Source organism: Oncorhynchus kisutch, linkage group LG4, assembly GCF_002021735.2.
Source record: "Oncorhynchus kisutch isolate 150728-3 linkage group LG4, Okis_V2, whole genome shotgun sequence".
NCBI lineage: Eukaryota > Metazoa > Chordata > Actinopteri > Salmoniformes > Salmonidae > Oncorhynchus > Oncorhynchus kisutch.
Window position 1 is genome coordinate 68489686 of NC_034177.2, and position 25791 is coordinate 68515476.

The window sequence follows — 25791 nt, forward strand, 5'->3', positions numbered from 1 at the left end:
TGACATTATTCAGACTGCTTTCTTTCCTCATATTGTTGATGGCAGGACAAGTGAGCCTGGAAACAGGTCTGTGTTTGTAAAGTTAGAGACCCATATTTTTCATGGCAGCCCTCATTGTCCTTCATACGAGTTCGGTAGATTGCTAACTCTACACTTTACAAAGCATACACACTTCCCAGTTTCTCTGTAGTGTCTCTCTTTCTGTCTTATACACAACACACACACTTACGGCCGAGAACCATAGAGCATGTTAGGGCGATGAAACAACAGAGCCCCATTCATTTTCGATGGAAGGGTGGAAGCGAAGTGGGTGGTTGGGCAATGCAAGCATGGCGAGGGAGCCTTAACAGGGCAGGACCTAAGTTGTGGAAAGTTGAACTTTATGCAAATACATTGCGATATCGCAGCTGAGCTTGACCAATCGAAGCTCACTATAGCTTCCAGCCACTACTGGATTGACTGTTGATGCCTCCACATGAGGGTGAAGCTAGCGTGGCTATCCAAATTTCACGCTAATAGTGGATCCCTACTGTTACACACACACACACACACACCAGGACCCAGAGCTCAAAAGGAATTACCATTGTAACATGGGGGCACACAGTAGATTTCTGTTCTGTTTTTTTCTGTCTTACATGCATTTTAACACATTCCCTCTGGCACACTTTCACTCACTCACTCACTCACTCAATGTTTGGTTCTCTCTCTCTCGCTCTCTCTCTCGCTCTCTCCCTCTCTCTCTCTCTCTCTCTCTCTCTGTCTCTCTGTCTCTCTGTGTCTGTGTCTCTGTGTCTCTGTGTCTCTGTGTCTCTGTGTCTCTGTGTCTCTGTCTCTCTATGTCTCTCTCTCTCTGTGTGTCTGTTAGATGGTCAGGTCATCCCTCTGGTGGAGCTATCAGCCAAGCAGGTTGCATTCCACATCCCGTTTGAGGTGGTGGAGAAGGTCTACCCTCCTGTCCCCGAGCAGCTGCAGCTCCGCATCGCCTACTGGAGCTTCCCAGAGAATGAGGAGGACATCCGGTGAGGCTGGATGCACACGTTTGTTTTCCTATCCTTGTGGGGACCATAACATTTACAAAATCCTATTTTCTTTAACCCCTATTTCCTAAACCTAACCCCAATTGTAACCCTGAAGTCTAAAATAGCATTTTCTTTGTGGGGACTGGCGAAATGTCCCTACTTGTCAAACTTTTACTTGTTTTACTATCCTTGTGAGGACTTCTGTTACCCACAAGGATATTAAAACCAAACTGTACACGCGCTCTGAAGTCTATGTGAGATCGTCTCGGATTTCCATATGTTCAGAGATATCTGGAGACACACTGATCTTTGTGGGATTGTTGTTAAAGGTCCAATGCAACTGTTTTTATCTCAATATCAAATTATTTCTGGGTAACAATTAAGTATCTACTGTGATTGTTTTCAGTTAAAATTGTCCACTTGAAAAAGCTTTTTAGCACAGGGCAATTCTGAAGAAAGAATTTTGCTAGGACTGTCTGGGAGTAGTCTAAAATGAGGGGGAAAAGTGAAAATAAGTTATTGGCAGAGGTTTGGAACTCTTTCTTATTTGTCTATTAACTAATTTACTGCATGGTGATGTCAACATGGAAGGCCAAAACTATCCCACGAAAACAGGCTGAAATTTCAGCCAGTCTTTTCAAACAGCTCTTACACTAAAAGGGAATTATCTTATTTTTGACAGATATTATTCCAACCTCATAGTGTGGAAATATGTATAAAACATAAAATAACATTTTGGACTACACTGGGCCTTTAAAGGATAACAAGGAAATGAAATGGCATGAGGCTTATTGTACATCGTACTCTCTGTTTTGGAATCCCATTCCATTTCAGCTTATCACACACCCACCCATTTACATTTTCAAAATCACTCAGAACATTCACTCATGCCAAATACTGGGGACCACTCACACATTATACAAATAGCTAGCACTTCTTCAGAGGGGACATAGTATTTGGAGAAGTTAGTGTATCTTAATTTTTCTCTGATCTCATCCCCTCTCTCTGCGGTTCTCCCTCTGCAGGCTGTACTCGTGTCTGGCTAACGGCAGCCCTGATGAGTTCCAGCGAGGGGAGCAGCTGTACAGGATGAGGGCTGTCAAAGACCCTCTGCAGATAGGTGAGCACTGAGCAGTTTCCTTCACCTAATTCCACCACAGCTCTAAGACAGCAGCAGCACGGAAGGCTGAACTCTCCAAACATCCAACAACCTCCATAAAGTTGTCCTGGTCACATTGGCTAGGCTTGTTCCACAGCCCCACACTCACTCTGTGCTTTGGGCTTCAAAAACTAGTTGTGCATTTATCTAGTTGAACATTTATCCCAGGTCGGATGCTGTTTTCACCTCTGTTGCGTCGGAATCCGGGTGGAGCCTCTGCATATCTCTGCTCATCCCAGATGACTGGATTAGAGCAGCCGGCCAGGGAGGCAGGCAGGATGTGTGGGGATTACATGTGCTTTAATGGCCCTAAATGGTCCAAACGGAGCCTCACTCACCAGTTCTAATAGATAGAGCTCAGTCCGCGCCATGCCACTCTCACCGCTCATCACTAGGGCTTAGAGTTTTCCTGACCCTGTGACACGACAACCTCTGACAACCTCCACTACTCCACTACTCTGGTGGTGATAGGCTACCACTAGGAACCAGGGGTTTTTACCGGTCAGGGTATGTGGCCATACACTGATCAATCGCCATTGAGTTTGCCAACCCTCTGTTCATTACTAGAAAGAGAACTTGATGGAGCGTAATCGTGTAGGAATGTTGCTGTTGTACTGTGCCATTTAGGACATTTCCTAGGTCAATGAATGAAACCACAGAGGTGAAATATAGTGCATAGACCTGCTATTACATGGACCACTTCAATGGGCACAGCACCTAGGATTAACTACAGGCCAAGCAGCCTGCCTGAAATCCACTGAGCATTCTACATAATGATTGTGTGACTCATCCATTACACTCAACATCACTGAGATGCCAGCTAGGATCAGAAAGTATTGCAGTGAAATGCCCCTTTTTGCACTGTTCAACAGTCGGCATGGTGATTAATGCTTGTAAGTTATGTTAAAGACAATTCTGGGTAGCTGAAAGCCGATATCTAGAGATGTAACCTTTCCCACTGTATTAAACCTTGGAGGGGCATATATTAGCTTTTTCAAATGCATTCATAATGAACCAAGGGGTCTGATTCAAATGTTTACAACCATTTTGAAAGCAAGCGCTTTCTCTTTATCTGCAGTGTGCGCCTCATTGTTTTCCTGCGAGCCCAGGGTATGTCAGTGCTGTATTAGGTTAAACACATTAGAGTTAATTGTGAGGTAATGGAAACCATGTCTCCCAGTGGAAGTAGGAGGGGAAAGGAAGTAGGTTAGAGGTGGAGGAGGAGTTGTAGACTGCCAGGTAGGAGCAGAGAAACTGGAGCAGGAACAGAGCTCGGCTGACTGAAGGGGTCCTGTTATGTTGAATCTGGAACAGTTACTCTGAGCCGTTCCTCTACTCCCCCACCTCTCCTACCCTCCCCTCCTGCTCTGTGCCGGCTCGGGCTCACCAGGAGAATGCTGGCTGCTGTCCATTGGGTAAAAGCTTTTGGGCAACGTCTCCCTCTTTTTCCTCCTATCTCCTAGTCTTTCCATGTGCATGGAAATAACTGCCTTTCATTTCCTGTCTGGCAGCCCAGGCTCAGGACGCATTACAGCACTGCTGCTGCACAGTGTCGGCCATCACCCTAAGAGTTCCTGCCCCACTTTATCATAACACTGTGTTTCTCATTCCATTGCTCAAGTCTCATTGTCCGACACAGACAAATAGATGGACGTTACAGAGCAGATATTATCCCCTCTCTCTCTTTCTTTCGCTCCCTCTCTTTCTCTCTCAAAGGTTTCCACCTCAGTGCCACCGTGGTGTCGCCCCAGGCTGGCCAATCAAAAGGGGCGTACAATGTGGCTGTCATGTTCGACCGCTGCCGCATCACTTCCTGCAGTTGCACCTGTGGAGCCGGGGCCAAGTGGTGCGCCCATGTGGTGGCCCTCTGCCTCTTCAGGATCCACAACGTGAGTTTAGAGTACAGACACAACATTAATTACACCGCATTACCACATGAAAACACCTATACACCTTTGTGCTGCAATTATAGTACAGTATACATGTGAGTTAGTGTAGTACTGTGATAACGGTCAATTCCATTTCAATTTAGGAACTTTTACTCCAACCCTGGTACAGACACAAGCCATAGGCTATAGATGGGTTGACAACGTCACAACAATTATTTGTGTGCAACTCCGAGTTCAAAGGCTCTGTGTTGTTGTCATAGATTGCTAGCAACAATGACTAGAAGCTGTTGTTTGGTGAATTGTAGATGACTTGTTTCAGCTGGTTGTATTTGTTCTTCATACCATGTCTTGCTTTGAGGTGTTTTGACGCTTGTCACTTCTATGCTAATATGGCTAGGGTTAGCTAGACAGCTAACCAACAACTGTAACAATGTGTTTGTACAACCAACAAGTGCTTCTTGGGCAAATGTATTTGTTTTTTCCAAAACATTTGCAGACGAAATATAACTTATTTACGCGTAGTAGTAATAATGTAATAATTATTTGATTGTAAGCCAAACCTGTCTGTTTTTATGTCGTGGTTGCACTTATATCGGTTTTGTTGGTAAACACCCCTACCGTCTATATAACACATTACTGTTCGAATACATTGTATGTATTCAAATAGCCTACAGATTTGCTGTATATATGTACGGAATTGTCTATCTGTGACTCATAGGGTGTAAGAGAGTGCTGAGGCACTATGAGTGTGTATGTGTGGGAGGCTCTGATGTCTTTGGGTGGAGGACTGTCTGTTCTCTACTGATATCACAGTGTAGGTGGGTCTTGCAAGGTCTGAGTGTGTGTGTTGGCATGAACGAGTGTGTGGGCTCAGTTCAGCCTTTGACGTTATGTTCAGATGTTCTGAGATCATATGATCCCATGGCACTAAAAACTAATTATGCCATATGATCAGAATCAGAAAATTACATTGATCTTAAACTCTGCAAATCCTCATATTTGTTTTCCACTGGAGAACAACCTGATCTCTCTCTTTCTGTCTCATTCTCTCTCATTCTATGTAATTATCAGTCCAGGAGAGAGCCTAGTCTCCCATAGCCATACCCCCACTCCCTGCTGTGTAGGTCTTCTCCCACTTCCGACTGTCAGCTGTTCTGTGGCACGCACACACACACACCTCCATAGCTTTCTTGTGACCTTTTATCAGGCGCACATGGACCCTCATTAACCATTATTGTATTGAATGGAATTGAATAGCTGTAAAGTAATTAACATCTCTCAGGCCCAGATGGGAGGCTGGCCTTTTCACCCTCTCTGTGAAAGTGGATATTGAAAACCTGTCGCCCTAGGTGACGCCATTCTCGCAAAGCCATGGGGGCTATGTTATGCTTAGACCTTTCCAGTTATTCAGTCCACTTACTTGCCATAAGAGGTGACATTTTGCTATGACAAAAGAGCGATGTAGTAGTCAAAACAGATTTAATCACTCCAAATACTCAGCAGGGAATGCAACAGTTGCCACGTCCCTCTCATGGGTTGGACATCAAATCATGAGAGGTCTTCAAAGTAATGCTGCTACAGGTATTGTGAGAAATACAGACCCACTAGTGCAGTTTTTTGGGGGGGTTGTGTTAAAATGGGGAACCGTAGGGTGTAGCTTTGAAATAATACATTATTAATAACAAAAATAAATATTTCCTGAAATTCCGTGTCTCCTGAGAGCATGATCACACGGTGTGTCAGACTATAGGCACTGTGCTTTCAACAAGAAGTTGTCTAAATGTGTATCTTCTCAGGCATACATCCACAGGTCTGTGTCTTCCCTGTTCCTCTCAAGGGCGCTTGATCACACATACAGGCACGCACACACACATACAGGCACGCACACACACATACGCACGTACACAGTTCAACTTGAGTGTGCTCAATTAGTTGCACATTATGAAACCACTCCAGAAGAACCACGCGATAAATACCAAGCACACACACACACACACCTCAGCACAGAACTCTTGACTGTTAAGTGTGTAAAGCAATGTACATTAACACCCCTAAAGAACTGATCCATCTGTTATAACCTCTGACGATCTCAAAGTATTTTATTCTGAAATGTTTTGATCAGAGATCAGCAGAAGATCGTCACCGAAAGGTTGGGGGTTAGGGGGAGTGTGTTGGCAATGGGCATATCTGCTGCTGATGTATAATCATATTAATGAGTTTGGAATGGGGAGAGGCTATACGTCTGGTGCCCAAATGGATGGGTTTGTCTGCCAAGCAAGAGTCGAGTGGAGATGAACGGACTCAGCTCAGTTTTTTAGCCAGTCGTCCCGATGAGCCCTTCCCAGCAAGCTAGCTAGTTTATTTTTGTGGCTAGAAACTTCGGCGAGAATTTGAAACTTGTCTGTCGAAATTGGGACTTGGGAGTGTTTAGAATCATTCTGTTTTTATTGGAGTAATTGTTATGTTTATTTTTAAATTATTTGAATGTAACGTTAGACATTAATTCCGTAGTTGTACATTTTCAGGTGAAAATCACGACAAATGTTGCGCTTTAGCTGTCACCCTGGCCTTATATTGGTTAAACTATCTAGCTACTTCCCTCTCCTTACTGCGGCAAGCGGGAGCGAAGGACACTGTGCCCCGTGTTGCCGGGTTTTCAGCGCAAAACTCCCCATTGAGAAGAATAGGCTGTATTACTGTGACATCCAGATGGTTACTACCAATACGTTATTTCTCATGTAGGCTGCTATCCTACTCAAAATAAAATGAAGTGGGATGGAACAAATTGGAGATGGTGACCAATGCTAAAAATTATTTCTCCCTCGCCCTTCAAAATACACATCACTTCCTTTCATAAGTTTTAACTAGCACCATGCTGTTGCCAGCATAAACAAAGTGCATATCAGAACGACTCTCAGCTGTGCGACACACTTCATCCATTTAGGCACCAGGCATGTCCGTATAGCCTCTCCCCATGAAATGTTCTTTTGCAGGCTATTAGAGCACAAGCATGCCGCTGTCCCTCCCTATCTTGCTGTTTGTGCTATTTACCCTAAAACATACTCGGCCCATCATCATTATATCATCCCCTCTGTTCCTTTCTCTTGTCTCCATCCTGGGCCAGGAATCCCAAGTGTTTCTGCTCACCACACAGTAGTAGCAGACCACCTCTCTCTCTCTTTCCCGTCTCTCTAGTCTTATTTTAATGTGAGGTATATTATAACCACTTTCTGTTGTAGTGGTGTCTTGTACTGTACGACCCCCGAACTTGGAGTTTGTTGCACACCTACATTTCAGTTTATATTTTAATTCTCTGCATTTAAACTCAGTGTGTGAACAGGAAACTGAGCAAGGTGAGATACTAAATGTACACTAATACCTGTCACTCCTTTGTTTGTCTGCCAGGCATCTGCAGTGTGCTTGCGAGCCCCCGTGTCAGAGTCCCTGTCCCGGCTGCAGAGGGACCAGCTGCAGAAGTTTGCCCAGTACCTCATCAGTGAGCTTCCCCAACAGGTCAGACTGTTGCACCACACTAACTGGTTAGATTATCTGCTAGCTTCACTTCAGGAATAATGGGTTTGCTGGGTATCTCAATGTGGAGGGTCATCATAACTAGGAGGCAAGTTCCAACCACTGAAAGTTACATTCAAATGTGTAAATTGTATTAGCAAAGCCATATATTTTGCATTGAATCTTAGACACATTTCTCAATCCTTTTTAGGCTCTTCAAAAACATTTAGATAATGTTGTTTATCTACTGAAGATCACCAATAGTTGCAAAAATACATTCAGTTGAATGTGTGAACAATGTTGTCCTACCTCCCAGTGGCTAGGTCTGTAGAGGTAGCTATGCTCCGCCTGTAACATGCCCAGTCTCAATACTCCCTTTGTCTGCCCCCTGTGCTACTGGGATAAAGAACACACAGTAGTTGCATTGTCTCCTTATGTATTACAGTCAATAGTGCAGTGTTGGTCAGTGTAATGTTACTCAGCTCTAAGGCCAACTGTATTTCTTAGCTGTAATAAGAGCCTTGTGTTCAAAACGTAGGATTTAACAAGTAGCCATGAGAAGCTATGCCCCAACCCTGAAACAATGGCGAAACCGATTGTCATAACCTATCATTAATGGATCTGAAACAGATTCTATCATACTCATTAAAACTGATCTGTTATTTTTCTCCTCCAGATTTTGCCCACAGCCCAGAGGCTTCTGGATGAGCTCCTGTCCTCCCAGTCCACAGCAATCAACACAGTGTGTGGGGCTCCTGGTACGCCCTGCCAGCCTGCACTTCTGTTTGCCTCCGGCAGGGGGCAGCCTCTACTTATCTCTCACAAGGGTTCATAATGTGATCGGAGACGATGATAATGAGTCAAAGTGCTGTGTATTGTATGGGGTGTAACTCACCACATCCGCCACCAATATGAGATAGGGGTTGCGTCCCACGCCCACAACTGTAGATAGTGCAAATGGTAGCGAGAGGCCTGAGGGCATTTTGCTCATTTGTATATATGTGTGGTTTGAGCATGCTATAAAGTGGTTCAGATGGCCCTCACATGACATGTTTCCCAATTATCAGCTTAAATCAGCATCTTGACATTTCCTTGTATGTTTGTTGTATTGCATTTCTCCGGCTTTGTGTTTACTTCCTGTCTCCTGTGTACAGACCCCACTGCTGGCCCCTCAGCCTCTGATCAGAGCACCTGGTATCTAGATGAGTCTACGCTCAGTGACAACATCAAGAAGACTCTGCACAAGTTCTGTGGCCCCTCTCCTGTTGTCTTCAGGTAAGACAGAGACTGGCATAGTCAAAGGCAACAGGGATATTAAGGAGAGGACGCAGGTAATGTGTGGAAGTATACTTGCTAACCTGTGTGTGTGCTCCCTCTCTCCCGGTGCAGTGACGTCAACTCCATGTACCTGTCATCCACGGAGCCTCCGGCGGCGGCAGAGTGGGCATGTCTGCTGAGGCCGCTGAGGGGGCGGGAGCCCGAGGGGATCTGGAACCTCCTTTCCATCGTCAGGGAGATGCTCAAGAGGAGAGACAGCAACGCTGCACCCCTACTAGAGATCCTCACTGAGCAGTGTCTCACTTATGAACAGGTAACCCACACGTTACATACATACTTATTCACACATGATAGGACAGAGGTGACTGTTCTCTCCGTAGATCATTGGCTGGTGGTACAGCGTGCGTACTTCGGCATCCCACAGCAGTGCCAGCGGGCACACGGGGCGCAGTAACGGGCAGTCGGAGGTGGCAGCCCACGCCTGCGCCAGTATGTGTGATGAGATGGTCGTTCTGTGGAGGCTGGCTGTCCTAGACCCCACCATGAGCCCTCATAGGTGAGGTCACTTCCCAATCTTTCTGTCTAACACTTACTTAGCCTTGGTTTCCTACATAAACTAGAATAGTGTCTAATACTGACAACACAGCAGCACTCCTGTCTCTCTTACCTTCAATTCAATTCTCACTTTCACAACCCATCCCAGGTCTATATCTGTCTGCGTTGGGTTGATATACACTCTTTTGAGGCTCTGTTAAGTTCATCTGGTTAGAGCAGTAAGTGTTTGGGACATTGAGTGTATTAGACCAGGGCATCCTCCTGATTCACTGTGCCCTGATTGCTGCTTGGCTTTTAGAGTGCTATGTGGTCTCACTCGACACTGTGTTAGCTCTTTGAGACGCAATGAGAGAAAGCAAAATAAGGAACAACAGTGTCAGTTTCTTGCAGAAAGCTCTTTGTGTGTGTGTCTTTCAGTTAGTGGCAATTATGAGAAGAATGGTGTGTGTGTGCTTGTTTGTTACTATCTTCTCTGCTCTGTGGCCCTTGTTTCCTGGACTGACTATAACAATAACAATGTGTGTCTACGTTTCTTTTTACACCATCCCATAGGCGTTTGGAGCTGGCTGCCCAGCTCAAGCAGTGGCATCTGAAAGTGATTGAGATTGTGAAGCGAGGACAACACCGCAAGTCCCTGGACAAACTGTTCCAGGGCTTCAAGCCAGCCGTGGAGTCCTGCTACTTCAACTGGGAGGTGGCCTACCCACTGCCAGGCATCACCTACTGCAGTGCAGACAAGAAGAGCGCTTCCTTCTGCTGGGCCAGGGCAGTGCAGCAGCAGAGAGGGGCCAAGGCTGGCCTGGCTGGAGACCCCCCTGAACCTGGAGGAGGGAGATCTGGCAGCTCTGAGGGAGGTGGGGGAGACTATAAGGGCAGAAGTCCCCAACAAGAAGTGGCGGTCAGGCCCAAAGAGACCATCGTGAGCAAGAGGAAGGGGTTGTCGGCTGGGGGCGGAGGAGGGGTCCTAGTGCGGCTAGGGGGCAGTGTGTCTCTCTCTCTAGAGGAGGGCAGTAGTAAGGGTATGTACAAAGGCGCAGGTTCCTCCTCGTCCACTGGGAGCAAGGCTAAGATAGCCCAGGGGGGCAAGTTGTCCTCTGGGGGATCAGGAGTGGTAGGGGGAAAACACCAAGCGGCCAAGCGGCGCACCAGCAGTGAGGACAGCTCCCTCGAGCCTGACATGGCCGAGCTGAGCCTGGATGATGGCTCCAGTCTGGCACTGGGTGCTGAGGCCAGCAACACCTTTGACTTCACGCCCCCGCCGCCTGAGATGCTGCCCTCACCAAGCCCGCTACTCAGAGAGCCACACAAATACAGTGGGGGAGGGAAAGGGGCCGGAAACACGCCCAAGGAGCGTGCCTTCGAGGGCAAACGGGCCACCCTTGCTGCCACCCTGCCTGCCACTGAATCCCAGCCCGCCTTCCCCACCAAAGAGAACGCTGCTGTCATCGTGGAAGCAGCCATTGCCGTGGTGAATGTGGAGGCGGAGATGAATGGAAATGAGGAGGCGGCCATCGCTGGAGATGCTCGGCCCTCTACCTCGGTTGTTACCGTGACTGCAGCTGCCGCCAAGTCACCGCATGATGGCCGCCGAGAAACTGGCACTGGAGCCGTAGCACTGCCCAATCAGGCCCCAGAGGGAGTAGCAGGGGCAGGAGGAGACCCTGTAGGAGAGGATGACTACCAGGCCTACTTTCTGAATTCAGCTAATGAGGAGGGGGCAGAGAGAGTGTCAGAGAACAACAATGAGGAGGAACCAGACATCTTTGCTGGGATCAAGCCACTGGAGCAGGAGGGCCAGATGGAGGTGCTGTTTGCGTGTGCAGAGGCCCTCCACGCTCACGGCTACAGCAACGATGCCTGCAGACTGGCAGTGGAGCTGGCCGGAGACCTGCTGGCCAACCCTCCAGACCTGAAGGTGGAGCAGCCCCAGACCAAGGGCAAGAAGAGCAAGGTGTCCACCAGCAGGCAGACCCAGGTGGCCACTAACACGTTGGTTAAGACCTCCTTCCTGCTGACGGTGCTGAGCGAGAGGCTGGAGCTCCACAACCTGGCCTTCAGCACGGGTATGTTCTCTCTTGAGCTGCAGAGGCCCCCAGCTTCCACCAAGGCCCTGGAGGTCAAGCTTGCTTACCAGGAGTCAGAGGTGGTGGCTCTGCTGAAGAAAATCCCTCTGGGCCTGGTGGAGATGACGTCCATACGGGACAGGGCCGAGCAGCTCCGAGATGGGAACTTCTGTGACTACAGGCCTGTCCTGCCCCTCATGCTGGCCAGCTTCATATTTGATGTGCTGTGTACCCCAGGTGAATCTTGCTACACATTTTTAATTCGCCATGTTTTTTCCTTCCACATTGAGATTCTGTTTGAGCTCACACACTACATACACAGATATATAACGTTTACTTGATAATTGATCTGAATTACACATCATGCAGTCATCACACAAGTGAGACTTCCAGTCATTTATATTTCACCTAGTCCCCCTCTCTATCTTGTTTGTACAGTTGTGTCCCCCACAGGTTCCCGTCCGCCTAGCCGTAACCGGAACAACGAGATGCCTGGAGATGAGGAGCTGGGCTTTGAGGCGGCTGTAGCAGCACTGGGTAAGTTCAACCACAAGGTTTTTTGCATTTACACCTTCAGAAAGAGGTAGGCGCCATTTAGTGGTTCCGTGTTGAGGTTAGTGATACTTAAATAGGAAAACGTCCCGGTGCTAGTTTGGCTTAGAAACAGATGAACTCTTTTGCTTCGGTCTTCATCTTTCTAACCCCCTGGTGTAGGTATGAAGACCACAGTGAGCGAGGCAGAGCATCCTCTGCTGTGTGAGGGGACCAGGAGAGAGAAAGGAGACTTGGCTCTGGCCCTCATGATCACATACAAGGATGACCAGAGCAAGCTGAAAAAGGTAGACCTTCTGCACTGTGGCCAGTAGAATAACTAGTTACCATTTTTTGGAATGCATTGTATGGCTTGTGGATGACTCTCCCTCTCTCTCTGACCTTCCAGATCCTGGACAAGCTGCTGGACAGAGAGAGCCAGACCCACAAGCCCCAGACCCTAAGCTCTTTCTACTCCAGCAAGCCAGCTGCCAGCAGCCAAAGGAGCCCGTCCAAGCACACTGCCCACACTGCTCACGGACATGGAGGTGCCACAGGAGGGGTGTCCAAACATGCCCCCAACGCCACAGCTGCAGCCGGGTCCTCCTCCTCCTCCTTGCAAGCGGTGGCTGCTGGGGGGGCGTCAGGACAGCAGGCAGGTCTGGAGGGCAGTGGGGTGCAGAACAACTCCACAGCCGGAGAGTGTGTCAGTGAGGCCAGAGAGCAAGGTGAGGCACAGACGACAGGGTGGTAATGACATACTTTACCAGTGATGCACTGAACATGAGGTGTTACCCTACCTATGCGAAACAGATTTGTTGAAAATGGAAGGAATTGTTTTAATCCAACTCTTTTGCTACTGTTTAGATGTAAAACTTATTCAGTACTTAACTTATTGTCTTAGCAGATGGCGTCCAGCCTGCGTCATGTGACCAGCCGAGTGAGGCTGTCCCATTCAAGCCAGAGGGCACAGTGCCGAGCCGCTTGGCGCTGGGAGGACGGGGGGCATACAGCGGGCGCTGCTGGGGATCTCCTGTCCGCCAGAAGAAGAAACACACAGGTAACCATGACAACCCCACCTAAACCTCAGATTAAGACACAGGCTGTTATTTGGGAGACAGCCAATACTGTATAGTGTGCACTGCATTTGAACAGGGTGTATTGTATGGCTCGAATGGCCATCTAGAGGTAGTATTGACACGTGGCTGACTAGATAGAAGTTTGAGTTTTAAGTGTTTTGTCCCAGGCATGGCGAGTATCGACAGCAGTGCTCCTGAGACCACCTCAGACAGCTCCCCCACCCTTAGTCGACGCCCGCTTAGAGGGGGCTGGGCTGCAGCTTCCTGGGGGAGGGGCCAAGACAGTGACAGCATCAGCAGCTCCTCTTCTGATTCGTTAGGCTCCTCCTCATCCAGTGGCTCTCGCAGGGCCGGAGGCGGAGCTAGGGCAAAGAGCACAGACACCAGCAGGTGAGTGACTTCTACATATTCTATACACGTGTTGATGCCATCTGATTATTGGAGAACTCAACTAAGGTATTCACAAAAATATGCTAATTGAACATTCCTCTTATCGCCCCCCTCTTAGATATAAAGGGCGTCGTCCCGAGTGTCATGCACCACATGTGCCCAACCAACCGTCGGAGGCGGCGGCCCACTTCTATTTCGAGCTGGCCAAGACCGTGCTGATCAAGGCCGGGGGCAACAGCTCCACCTCCATCTTCACCCAGCCCTCAGCCAGTGGAGGCCACCAGGGGCCCCACCGCAATTTGCACCTCTGTGCCTTTGAGATCGGCCTGTACGCCCTAGGCCTGCACAACTTTGTCTCACCTAACTGGCTCTCCAGGACCTACTCCTCCCACGTCTCCTGGATCACAGGTGAGGAGCTTTATTTTTCTGTCCTTTCTCATCGGGATAGGTCACCCCAAAAGCGAAGTTTCTTCTTTCATAGTCCATGAGACAGTAGTAGCTATAATGAATGTCTCTCCCTCTTCCCCTCCAGGCCAGGCCATGGAGATCGGCAGTGCTGCCCTTAACATCCTGGTGGAATGCTGGGACGGGCACCTCACCCCTCCCGAGGTGGCATCACTGGCCGACAGAGCATCACGGGCGCGGGACCCCAACATGGTTCGCGCTGCGGCTGAGCTGGCCCTAAGCTGCCTGCCCCATGCACACGCCCTCAACCCCAATGAGATCCAGAGGGCCCTGGTGCAGTGCAAGGAACAGGTACATGTCCGGTACTCTTCAGTTCTGCAGAAGACACATCGGACTACTCATGTAGGCTGGGCATCCTTTTTTTCTTTTACCCTTTTATCCATTTTCTCTCTAAAATGCACTTTTTCCCCTAAATCTCCTCATCCTTTCTTCTCTCTCTCTTTTCTTCACCTCCTCCCCACCTCTCTCCCTGCAGGACAACGTTATGCTAGAGAAAGCCTGTATGGCTGTAGAGGAGGCAGCCAAGGGGGGTGGTGTGTACCCTGAGGTTCTGTTTGAGGTGGCCCACCAGTGGTACTGGCTCTATGAGCAGACAGTAGGCGGGGGGTCAGGGGCCCAGCGCGAAGGCCCGGGACGCTGTGGGGCCAACGGTGGAGCCGGAAGGAGGCCCCCAGAGATGGGCCATGGTGTAATGGACAACATTGGCAACATGGATTCCTCCGGTGTCGCCACGGTGACTGCCTCAGTGACAGCAGCGGCTGTGGTACCCGTCATCTCTGTGGGCTCCACCATCTACCAATCACACGCCCTTCCTGGCTCGGCCATGGCCCACCCCCACACCCAGGGCCTGCACCCCTACACCACCATCCAGGCTCACCTACCCACAGTCTGCACCCCCCAATACCTGGGGCACCCACTGCAGCACGTCCCCCGGCCCACTGTATTCCCCGTGTCAGGGAGTGCCTACCCACAGGTAAGAGGACTGTCTGGAGGGAGGGAGGACAGGAAGACAAGGAGATACTGATAAGATGGGCTGAGGGTGAGATAGTAGGGGAGAAGAATTCGATAAGAGATGGACATGGAGAAGGCAATAAGAGTCTAATTGAAATAACAACAACAAAAATATTTAACTAGGTAAGTCAGTTAAATTCTTAATTTACAATGCCGGCCAAACCCTCCCCTAACCCGGACGACGCTGGGACAATTGTGCGCCACTCTATGGGACTCCCGATCATGGCCGGTTGTGATACAGCCCGGGACAAAACCAGGGTCTGTAGTGATGCCTGTAGCACTGAGATGCAGTGCCTGAGACCGCTGCGCCACTCGGTACTTACTATCACAAATAAACTCACAAATAGGCTGGTTGAGAATCATTACTATGGCTTCCAGTGAAGCACTGTGCTGATAGTTGTTACATCTTAAGTAGCTTCCATCTACTTTGAAGACATATACACCCCCAACTTTGCTTCACACTAGATGCAAGCCTTCTCTCAGTCCCTAGAACATCACAGAGAATATCAGATGGTAGAGACTGCTCCACCCCGTTTGGAACTCACAAGATCCATTTGAGAATGAGACGGTGAATCTGGAGACTTAACACACAGTTTTGCATTCCCTTTATTTAATTTCTATTATTGGTATTTTTGATTACAACTTTGATTTCATACACCTGTTTCTGTATATTTTATTTTATGAACTTTTTGGTTTCATTAAAAACTTGTGACAGTTTTTTACAGTATAAAATTGAGATGGGGGGGGGGGGGGCAGAAAGATGTACAGACAACAATGACACTGAGTTTCAAGGCGACTCAACTAGACAACTGGACCACTGCCAAGTGATCAGTATGCACCGGTGTACCCATAGTGTTTGACTTCAAAAATAGCAATATCTCAAGCAATAATTTTGCTAGGGCTGTTTGGGAGTGGTCTGAGTGGGGAGGGGAACACTGAAAACTAGCTGTTATTGGAATAAAGGTTTGGATCTCTCTTTAATATTGTCACCAGGCAAAACTCCATGCCACCACAACAGGCTGAAATTCCAGGCAGTCTTTTCAAACAGCTCTTACACTAAAAGGGAATTGTCACCAATTTCATAGTACTATTCCAACTTCATAGTGTGAAAATGTATATAAAACACAGAAAAATCTATTTTTTTGACTGCACTGTGCCTTTAAGCCCACGACCATTGTCTTTCGTCACTCCGTGTTGCTCGTCCCTCAGTGCAGACTAATGTCACACTATCTGGCATAAGACAGTGTCCCAGGACTGCAACAGAGAATAGCATCTAACTAATTTTAAGTGTGTCTGTGTGCCCTCTCAGGGAATGCACCCGGCCTTTATCGGTGCCCAGTACCCGTTCTCAGTGGCCACTGGCCCCCATCCGCCCATGGCAGCGACAGCGGTCACCTTCCCTGGTGTTCCCGTGCCGTCCATGACCCAGATCGCCGTCCACCCCTATCACACCGAGACCGGCCTGCCTCTTAGCACCACTGTAGCAGGTGAGCAGAGACCACTGCTGTGGGTGTGTGCATGCACGTCTTTGTCCCTTGTATGTCTATAATGTAAAATAATCTATTTAGCCCATGTAAGTGCGTGTACAGTTGATGGTTCACATTTGATAGCAGAAGTTGTTTAAAAAAAAAAAGAAGTTTGAACTTGGATGTTTTATAATGGACTCTCTATGGCACTCTCAGGAGCCGCATCTTTTTCCCCTTTCTATCCAGTAGGTGGCGTCCATTCAGGCGCCACAATCCAGGCCATTCAGGGGTCCTCTCTTCCTGGAATGTCTTCTCAGCCTGTCTCATTGGTCAGCGCCCCATTCCCGTCTGAAGACGAGCAGCATAGCCAGCCAATCAGCCAGCAGGGCCTTCACTACCTGCACTCAGCATACAGAGTTGGTGAGGAACAACCATTCTTTTAAGTGTCCATGATAAGCATCTCTAGATGGTATAAGCACTGGGAATATCAGTTTAATCATTTTCTATGGTTAAGCTTTTTATTCAAACTAATTGGTGGTGTTGATAACTGATATTTGACCCTGACTCTTTGATAGGCATGCTAGCATTGGAGATGCTGGGTAGGAGGGCTCACAACGACCACCCCAATAACTTCTCCCGCAGCCCCCCATACACAGAGGACGTCAAGTGGCTCCTGGGCCTGGCTGCACGGCTAGGTGAGAAAGGGCAGGGGTGAAGAGGGCATTCTGCAGGCATCTTTGATTCTAGTGGTTGTTTGATCTATTACAGTGTTTTGGGAATTATTGATTTGAATTATTGATACACCAGCATAATGGTATCTGGTGGTTTACGAAGGTGAGGACTACAGTTGAATGCTAAGTAAGACACATAAACAGAAATATCGATATCGGAGCACTGCATTTTCTGTGTATGTTGAGAGGATTTGACTGAAATGACAGGGTACTCTGCCAGAATTCAAAGTAGAACATATGTTAGCCATAGACTTATGTTAATTGTCATTAAATACTAAATGTTCCCGGTTCTCCCATCCTCTCCAGGGGTGAACTACGTGTACCAGTTCTGTGTGGGTGCGGCTAAGGGCGTGCTCAGCCCCTTTGTCCTTCAGGAGATCATCATGGAGGCTCTCCAGAGACTGAACCCCGCCCACATCCATGCCCACCTCCGCACGCCTGCCTTCCACCAACTGGTGCAGCGCTGCCAGCAGGCCTACCTACAGGTAACACCAGGGTCCAGGCTGCAAACTACCCTCTAGATCCTTCCCTTAGCCCCTTCAACAGGCCTATTGACAGGTAACACCAGAGCCTAGGCCGCAAACAACCCCTAGCCATTTGGACAGGTATGTATAAACTATGTGGTGAATGGTGATGGCTTCACCTAGTCTTCCAAGACTTGGGGGATATTTTTGCCATATTTCCCACACCTATCAAGTTATTTCAGATCTGTAAACAGCTAAGGGGCTCACATCTCAACAGTACATACAAATACAGCAGCCTTTCACTAGCCACAAAGCTCTTTGGGAAACACCATGGACCTCATATCCTGAGTGTACACGTTGACTGTCCCCTTGGATAAAAGTGTACAAAAACAACCACATTTTTATATCTGGATACTAGGTTAGAAACTGATCAGAGTGGGTGTATTGGCAGGGCAGGGGGAGTATTATCTTGGAGAGGAGAAGGAGAGTGAGCGATTCTCACAGCTTACATAAATAGTTGATGAAGTCCGAGTGCTACACACCGTGGAGAAGGGAGACTCATGAGTGCATCCACTGGATAGCCTGCTCTGATGGGGAAGCGGCTAACCGGCTGTGACAGTTGCAAAGCTGAAAGGCATGTTGCCCCCTGGAGATTCTGTACTTGCTCACATGCACATGCATGTGCACACTGAATTCCTTGCTTCCTTGCTGTGGTTTGAGTCACTGTCCTTCTACTTTAAACGAGGCTAGGTAAAACCGCTGTGTTGGCTTTAAAGGTGAATGTTCAAATTCTCACTTTGTAAAGTGTAACACACACCTCTTCCTATTTGCCCCAGTGTCAGCTGACTTTCTCTTATCTGAATGATGTGTTATTTCTACACACTCTCACACACACGTGTGTTTGTTGATGTCCGCTGACAATATCAGCGCGACACAGGCTCTCCACTCTTTCTCATCAGGCAGTTAATGAGATGAGGTATCTGGGGGTTGTACTCAAGAGGAAATGTACCATGACTGACAATGAATCATTTCCTCAGTCACTGAAAGGGAATGAATTCCATATGCTGGATGTCTTGTGATGTCTTTCTCTGGAATTGGTTCTTCACTCCCCTTTAGAACACATCCTGTTCATATTAAACTCTGGTAAATGAGGTCAAAAGAGTAACTTTTGTGGTTCTTATATTGAAATGACTGTCTGAAATTGCAGCAGTACCAGAGGTTAGTGTCTACCCTTTTGAGTCATACTTCATTAAACAGCACCATTGTGAGCAAACTGAAACGCTCTCTGTATCCCATTAATAATTTAGCAATTTAACCTCATTATGATGCAGAATCTGTCCTGAGAGGTAAAGAATGAGGCACCTGCTCAAAGCTGGGAGTGAAAAGACTGAATTCTCATCACTTCATCAATGCCCTAACAAAGGGCTAACCCTGAGATGGAGGGATGTGATTAAATTAACCCATTTAAACTCCGCCTGCTAGTGCGTCTTAGTATGAAATTCATTGTCCAGAAGCAGAAATATAATTTAAACCACCTAGTTAAAGGTGTCCGTATCAAGGTATACTATTAAGATATTGGACCACATAAGGATATCTGTATCCCACCAAACACTGTTGACCAATCCATGTCTACCCCCCTAGCCCCGATATACAGTGCCGTGCGAAAGTATTCGGCCCCCTTGAACTCTGCGACCTTTTGCCACATTTCAGGCTTCAAACATAAAGATATAAAACTGTATTTTTTTGTGAAGAATCAACAACAAATGGGACACAATCATGAAATGGAACGACATTTATTGGATATTTCAAACTTTTTTAACAAATCAAAAACTGAAAAATTGGGCGTGCAAAATTATTCAGCCCCTTTACTTTCAGTGCAGCAAACTCTCTCCAGAAGTTCAGTGAGGATCTCTGAATGATCTAATGTTGACCTAAATGACTAATGATGATAAATACAATCCACCTGTGTGTAATCAAGTCTCCGTATAAATGCACCTGCACTGTCTCAGAGGTCCGTTAAAAGCGCAGAGAGCATCATGAAGAACAAGGAACACACCAGGCAGGTCCGATATACTGTTGTGAAGAAGTTTAAAGCCGGATTTGGATACAAAAAGATTTCCCAAGCTTTAAACATCCCAAGGAGCACTGTGCAAGCGATAATATTGAAATGGAAGGAGTATCAGACCACTGCAAATCTACCAAGACCTGGCCGTCCCTCTAAACTTTCAGCTCATACAAGGAGAAGACTGATCAGAGATGCAGCCAAGAGGCCCATGATCACTCTGGATGAACTGCAGAGATCTACATCTGAGGTGGGATACTCTGTCCATAGGACAACAATCAGTCGTCTATTGCACAAATCTGGCCTTTATGGAAGAGTGGCAAGAAGAAAGCCATTTCTTAAAGATATCCATAAAAAGTGTCGTTCAAAGTTTGCCACAAGCCACCTGGGAGACACAGCAAACATGTGGAAGAAGGTGCTCTGGTCAGATTAAACCAAAATTGAACTTTTTGGCAACAATGCAAAACGTTATGTTTGGCATAAAAGCAACACAGCCCATCACCCTGAACACACATCCCCACTGTCAAACATGGTGGTGGCAGCATCATGGTTTGGGCCTGCTTTTCTTCAGCAGGGACAGGGAAGATGGTTAAAATTGATGGGAAGATGGATGGAGCCAAATACAGGACCATTCTGGAAGAAAACCTGATTGAGTCTGCAAAAGACCTGAGACTGGGACAGAGATTTGTCTTCCAACAAGACAATGATCCAAAACATAAAGCAAAATCTATAATGGAATGGTTCAAAAATAAACATATCCAGGTGTTAGAATGGCCAAGTCAAAGTCCAGACCTGAATCCAATCGAGAATCTGTGGAAAGAACTGAGAACTGCTGTTCACAAATGCTCTCCATCCAACCTCATTGAGCTCGAGCTGTTTTGCAAGGAGGAATGGGAAAAAATGTCAGTCTCTCGATGTGCAAAACTGATAGAGACATACCCCAAGCGACTTACAGCTGTAATCGCAGCAAAAGGTGGCGCTACAAAGTATTAACTTAAGGGGGCTGAATAATTTTGCATGCCCAATTTCAGTTTTTGATTTGTTAAAAAAGTTTGAAATATCCAATAAATGTCGTTCCACTTCATGATTGTGTCCCACTTGTTGTTGATTCTTCACAAAAAAATACAGTTTTATATCTTTATGTTTGAAGCCTGAAATGTGGCAAAAGGTCGCAAAGTTCAAGGGGGCCGAATACTTTCGCAAGGCACTGTACTTGTGTAGACCTGAATGGATGTATATTCACAATGTGGCGAAGATTCCCCAGAGTCTCTCAGAGGACAAAGTGGAGCTATTACCATCTTTGTATCAGACCAATGTTCTCCATTCATTGTGGGTAGGGTTTGGATTTGAGTAAAGAGATGATCCCTTGATGCCCCTTTGACCCCTGGGTGCCCTATTTCTGTGCCCAACTTTGACATAAGTAGTAAAGTAGATGACCCTTTGGTGCCCTGTTTGACTTACAGTCCATCTGATCCTCTGTCCCCCCTCTCCATTCCCACTGCAGTACATCCACCACCGGCTGATCCACCTGACCCCGGCCGACTACGATGACTTTGTCAACATCATCCGCAGCGCCCGTGGGGCTTTCTGCCTGACACCTGTGGGCATGATGCAGTTCAACGACGTGCTGCAAAACCTGAAGAGGGGCAAGCAGACCAAGGAGCTGTGGCAGCGCATCTCTCTGGAGATGGCCACCTTCTCCCCATGACTATGAGGGTAGTGGAGTGGGAGAGGAACGACGCTCCCACCCCACAAACCCACAGCCCTGTCGATCTCTCTTTCCATCGACCCTTAGCCCTGCATCGAACGCTCTCTCCATTCGCCTCTCAGGCCTCTCGCTCACCTGACGTCACCCATCTCCTTGTGTACCCTGATGTACACACCCTACACAGCACACAGGCAGCACAATCAACCCCTCATTTCCTTTTTGATGTCATAGGTGTGTGAGACACAGAGTTTGAGGTAAGCTGAATGGAGATCAGTTTATGTAGTTTTCTATATCTGTTTGTGACTGAATTGCAGCTCCCATTTATCATGGTTCATGTCTCTTTGTAACTTCCTGTAACGTATATTCCCAACTCATGTTCATCCTCCCAACTTTCCTACCAGAAGCTGTCACGAAGGATGCTTTATGGTTGCTTGGGGTGTATAAGTTGTCATTTATTTTGTTGTTGATGTTAGTTGGTTCTTTTATTGAAACAACTGAGTAAATCAGATTCATACTGCAACATTCCTCTGTCCTGGGGGAGTGAGCCTCCACCAGTCACTACGGATCTGAATTTTAGATATTCTGACAGTGTTTAAACAAGAAAGAAAAAAGCAAGACAAAAAACAGTTTGTTGAAATAATTGAAAAAAAATGTAATACGAAAATTATCTGAGTACAGGTGAGGATTCTTTTTAGTGTTTTGTTTAATCTTTTGTTTTTGATATTTTGTATAGAATAACGTGTATGCAGAGAGGACTTTGAGAATGAGCAAGTGTTAACATGAGTTTTGTGTGGGTTACCTTTTCCAATTTAGCGGTTTGAGGTTTTGGGTCTGGAAACACAGGAGTCTGGCTGGACCAAACTCATCATTGGCCCTTTTGTAGTGGTTCAAGTGTGCAAGTGTACGGCCCCTGAGAATCTCAAGTACAATCATCCAATCAAATATCAGGATCACATAAAGGATGAGTGGACATGACATTTACATATGCCCTGCACATGTAGAATCATAAAAGTGCTATGCTCATAAAGGCTTATATGCAGACTGGGTTTCCAGGATACATCCATCAGCTGTTACTGTGGAATTCATCTCCATTGATGTTTTATAGGCGGCGTTGCCAGATCCCTGTGTTCCAAATCCACACCTCTAACCTTGCTCTGGAGCTCACGGGGTGAAGAGTGACTTAGTAGAAAATGTACTGTGATATTTTTGTATTCCTCGAAGTGTAGCTTGATTGAAAAAAAAAACAAATTTTGCTGATTGCAAGAAGTTGTAATTTAGAATAAAAAAAAATGGATAAAGCAATACTGACATGTAGAGTTTACTTAATAAAGGTAATTCAAAACACTAATTTGCTGTAATTTTATTTTACGTGGGTCGAAAGTGCAAGTGAGTACAAAAATGGACACTTGAACCACCTATTAATGTAAATCAGAAATAGTCTACTTATTTATTTTAAATCCTCTGACCACTGAAACTCTAATGGATTTGACTGGCAAAATGAAAAGGTATGACAGAATGAATTTTATGGTCTGTCACAGTATGACCAGGAGAGGGAACCATAGGGTAATTTATGATCGGGTTCCAGTAGTCTGGCTAATCTGAGTTCATTTCGACACTATTATAGTTAATCTTTAATTCCCAAAATTGAGTTCAAAGTGGCTTTCATGGAATGGTTCCCAAATGTTGGTGGTTCATAAGTCAATGCAGTTTACATGGGAAGACACATTTGCAATGTTTTACAATTGCTACACTTGCTACCTGCTCATACACCAAAGTTAGCATTTTATAAAGATTTTTGTCCTCTAGTGACCCAAGTAAAAGGAGTAGCATGGCTCTACTCTGCGTTGGAGAAAAATGTATGTCATGGTCTTGTATTAATTACAGAATTGTATAATGTGCAGCTTATCAAATACTAAACACAAATATCAACGCAACAATTTCAAAGATTTGACTGAGTTACAGTTCATAGAAGGAAATCAATCAATCAGGCCCTAATCTATGGATTTCACATGACTGGGTAAGGGTGAAGCTATGAGTGGGCCTGGGAGGGCAAAGGCCCACCCACTTGGGAGCTAGGCCCAGCCAATCAGAATTAGTTTTTTTTAATCAACAAAAGGGTTTTATTACAGACAGAAATACTCCTGTTTTATCAGCCGACCAAGTGACTGGTCAGATGATCCTGCAGGTGAAGAAACCTGATGTGGAGGTTCTTGGCTATCATTGTTCCACTTGGTCTGTGGTTGTGAGGCCGGTTGGACGTACTGGCAAATTCTCTAAAAACAATGGAGGTGGCTTATGGTAGAGAAATTAACATTCAATCATTTGGCAACAACACTGGTTGACATTCCTGCAGTCAGCATGCCAATTGCACACTTTCTCAATTTGAGACATCTGTGGCAATGTGTTATGTGACAAAACTGCATATTTTAGAGTGGCCTTTTATTGTCCCCAGCACAAGGTGTACCTGTATAATGATCATGCTGTTTAATCAGCTTCATGATATGCCACATCTGTCAGGTGGATGGATTATCTTGGCAAAGTAAAACAAAAACAAAAAAAGCTCACTGACGGATGTAAACAAATGTGAAAGAACACAATTTGAAAGAAGTTTTTTTTGTGCATATGGAAAATTCCTGGTGTCTTGTACTTCAGCTCATGAAACCAACACTTTTTACATGTTGCGTTTATAGTTGTGTTTATTGTGTGTATATATAGCCCCACCTGTGAAGCTGAAAGGTAAACCTGAAAGAGGCTCAGGGGTGTCCGGACAAGGGTATCATCAAACATATGTGTTATGGGGGTTAAAAACCAAGCATTATAATCGTATTAACATTAAGAATACCAACATAATTATGTTTCAAATTGGGTCATTTCAATGATTTTCCTACGATCAGAGTCATTTCCCAAGATTAACGTTTGGATGTCCACTGTTACGAAATCTCCCTTCTGCTCGCTATGTATGGTTCATTCCGGAGTTTCGGCAGAATGCATCGATTGCTGAATGAAGATGGCGGATTCACGAGCGATGCTGTCAACTAGACTTGAAACTTAAGCATTTGCATATTTTCTGTCATTGTGCATTTCATGTGGATAGCTGTCTTCCAAAGACGTACATTGGTAAGTGAAAAAAACAGTAACTTGGAATATTTTGCCTGTCCTCTAACATGAAGCCCATTGAATGTTTGCAACACTAGTTAGCCGGTAGGCTAACCTCGCAAGCTAGCTACCTATATTTCAGTGCCAGTTGGGATTGAGGATTTTCCTGTTGATTTTGTTAGAATTTTATGCGAACGACGTGGACATCTGTATTCGTGTCAGTAACGTTTTAACTATGAAGAAAACATACAATTTGTTCAATTCCAGCAGCATGTGTTTGTTGGTTCTAGTCGGTCTAAAGAGATGCTGAAATTCTTGCTTAGCTTATATTAAGCGGCTAGCTAGTTAGTGGTGAATCATATGACGGACTGTGTTGCATGCAAAAGTTTTTCCATAACCAGTAATCTAGCTAACATTAGTAGCTAACATTGTTATGTAATGTAACATTAGTTAAATATAGTTTGACGAATGTATGACATTGTTTTTGTATCCAATTCTGTAATCTCTTAAATACATTTGAAAGGTGTTTTTTTGTTGTTTTACATTGACGCGTTTTTTTGTTTATCTGGCGCGAGATCTGGCTCATTGTTCTGACGCGTTAACGTTAACTTGTCATGACCTTTGCACTGTTAGCTTAACGTTATGCATCATCAGATGTTTCTTATAGTGTTATTAACTAATGCGTACAGTACATGTCTCCTGACCTGGTGTTTCAGGCACTGGCAGAAGGCAATGGATTTCTTGTTTAGTGTTCCTACGTCAGTTTGCTGTTTTGGTTAATCTGATTTCCCAGTTCAGTGTTGGTTACCTTCTGTGGTTAACATTTGATATGAATAAACCAGAATAAAATGGCTCCTTAGGTATTAGATAATATGGAAAGGTTTGGTTTGCCATATTTACGCCATGTTAACACTCAACTAGCCAAATCATTGCACGGTATTCCAGATATTTTGACTCTGGTAACATTGTGGAGGCGGTGGAAGAGGTTTTGCCAGGACATGGGCAAATGATTAATTGCACAAGGAACCACACGATCTTTGGTTATTGAATGAAAGTTAGTAGATTGAAGTGGCCGCCATTGATTGGTTTAGATGTGGACACCGTGGCAGAAGGAAACACCAGGGTTACTGTGGCAAATTATGTTTGCTCTGATAAGCAGTGTTAACTTGATAGGCTCGAAACCATTGCTTGGAATATGTCCTGAAAAGTCATGTAATGCTAGTAGGGGTTAACATTTCGATGCTGAAACTTGCTGCCGACTAACTGACCCTCATTAAGCGGTCAACAAACGGTAAAAAACAACAACATCCTAACA

At 46.1% G+C, this 25791-nt stretch overlaps 2 protein-coding genes across 17 annotated transcripts in view; both read left to right on the forward strand.

Annotated features, from left to right (window-relative positions):
- The window catches only part of zswim8 (zinc finger, SWIM-type containing 8), a 35113-nt gene extending 12385 nt beyond the window's left edge, over positions 1–22728 (forward strand). For 2 of the 14 annotated variants that reach the window (XM_020481733.2, XM_031823480.1), the window contains exons 3-24: positions 866–1019; positions 2045–2139; positions 3895–4067; positions 7473–7580; positions 8254–8335; positions 8732–8852; positions 8967–9168; positions 9236–9411; positions 9963–11710; positions 11912–12010; positions 12188–12312; positions 12414–12732; positions 12909–13064; positions 13251–13473; positions 13592–13881; positions 14006–14280; positions 14414–14911; positions 16238–16436; positions 16632–16835; positions 16991–17110; positions 17453–17631; positions 21177–22728. In XM_020481733.2, the coding sequence (XP_020337322.1) occupies positions 866–1019; positions 2045–2139; positions 3895–4067; positions 7473–7580; positions 8254–8335; positions 8732–8852; positions 8967–9168; positions 9236–9411; positions 9963–11710; positions 11912–12010; positions 12188–12312; positions 12414–12732; positions 12909–13064; positions 13251–13473; positions 13592–13881; positions 14006–14280; positions 14414–14911; positions 16238–16436; positions 16632–16835; positions 16991–17110; positions 17453–17631; positions 21177–21380 (5750 nt within the window). In that variant the 3' untranslated portion in view covers positions 21381–22728. The remainder of the gene's footprint in view (positions 1–865; positions 1020–2044; positions 2140–3894; positions 4068–7472; positions 7581–8253; positions 8336–8731; positions 8853–8966; positions 9169–9235; positions 9412–9962; positions 11711–11911; positions 12011–12187; positions 12313–12413; positions 12733–12908; positions 13065–13250; positions 13474–13591; positions 13882–14005; positions 14281–14413; positions 14912–16237; positions 16437–16631; positions 16836–16990; positions 17111–17452; positions 17632–21176) is intronic. The other 12 variants (XM_031823484.1, XM_031823486.1, XM_031823491.1 and 9 more) reach the window with 12 other exon arrangements.
- A 1457-nt stretch (positions 22729–24185) lies between these two features.
- ndst2a (N-deacetylase/N-sulfotransferase (heparan glucosaminyl) 2a) overlaps positions 24186–25791 on the forward strand; it is a 169697-nt gene continuing 168091 nt past the window's right edge. For all 3 annotated transcript variants that reach the window (XM_031823495.1, XM_020481742.2, XM_031823494.1), the window contains exon 1: positions 24186–24497. The gene's annotated coding sequence lies outside the window, so the exon portion shown is untranslated. The remainder of the gene's footprint in view (positions 24498–25791) is intronic.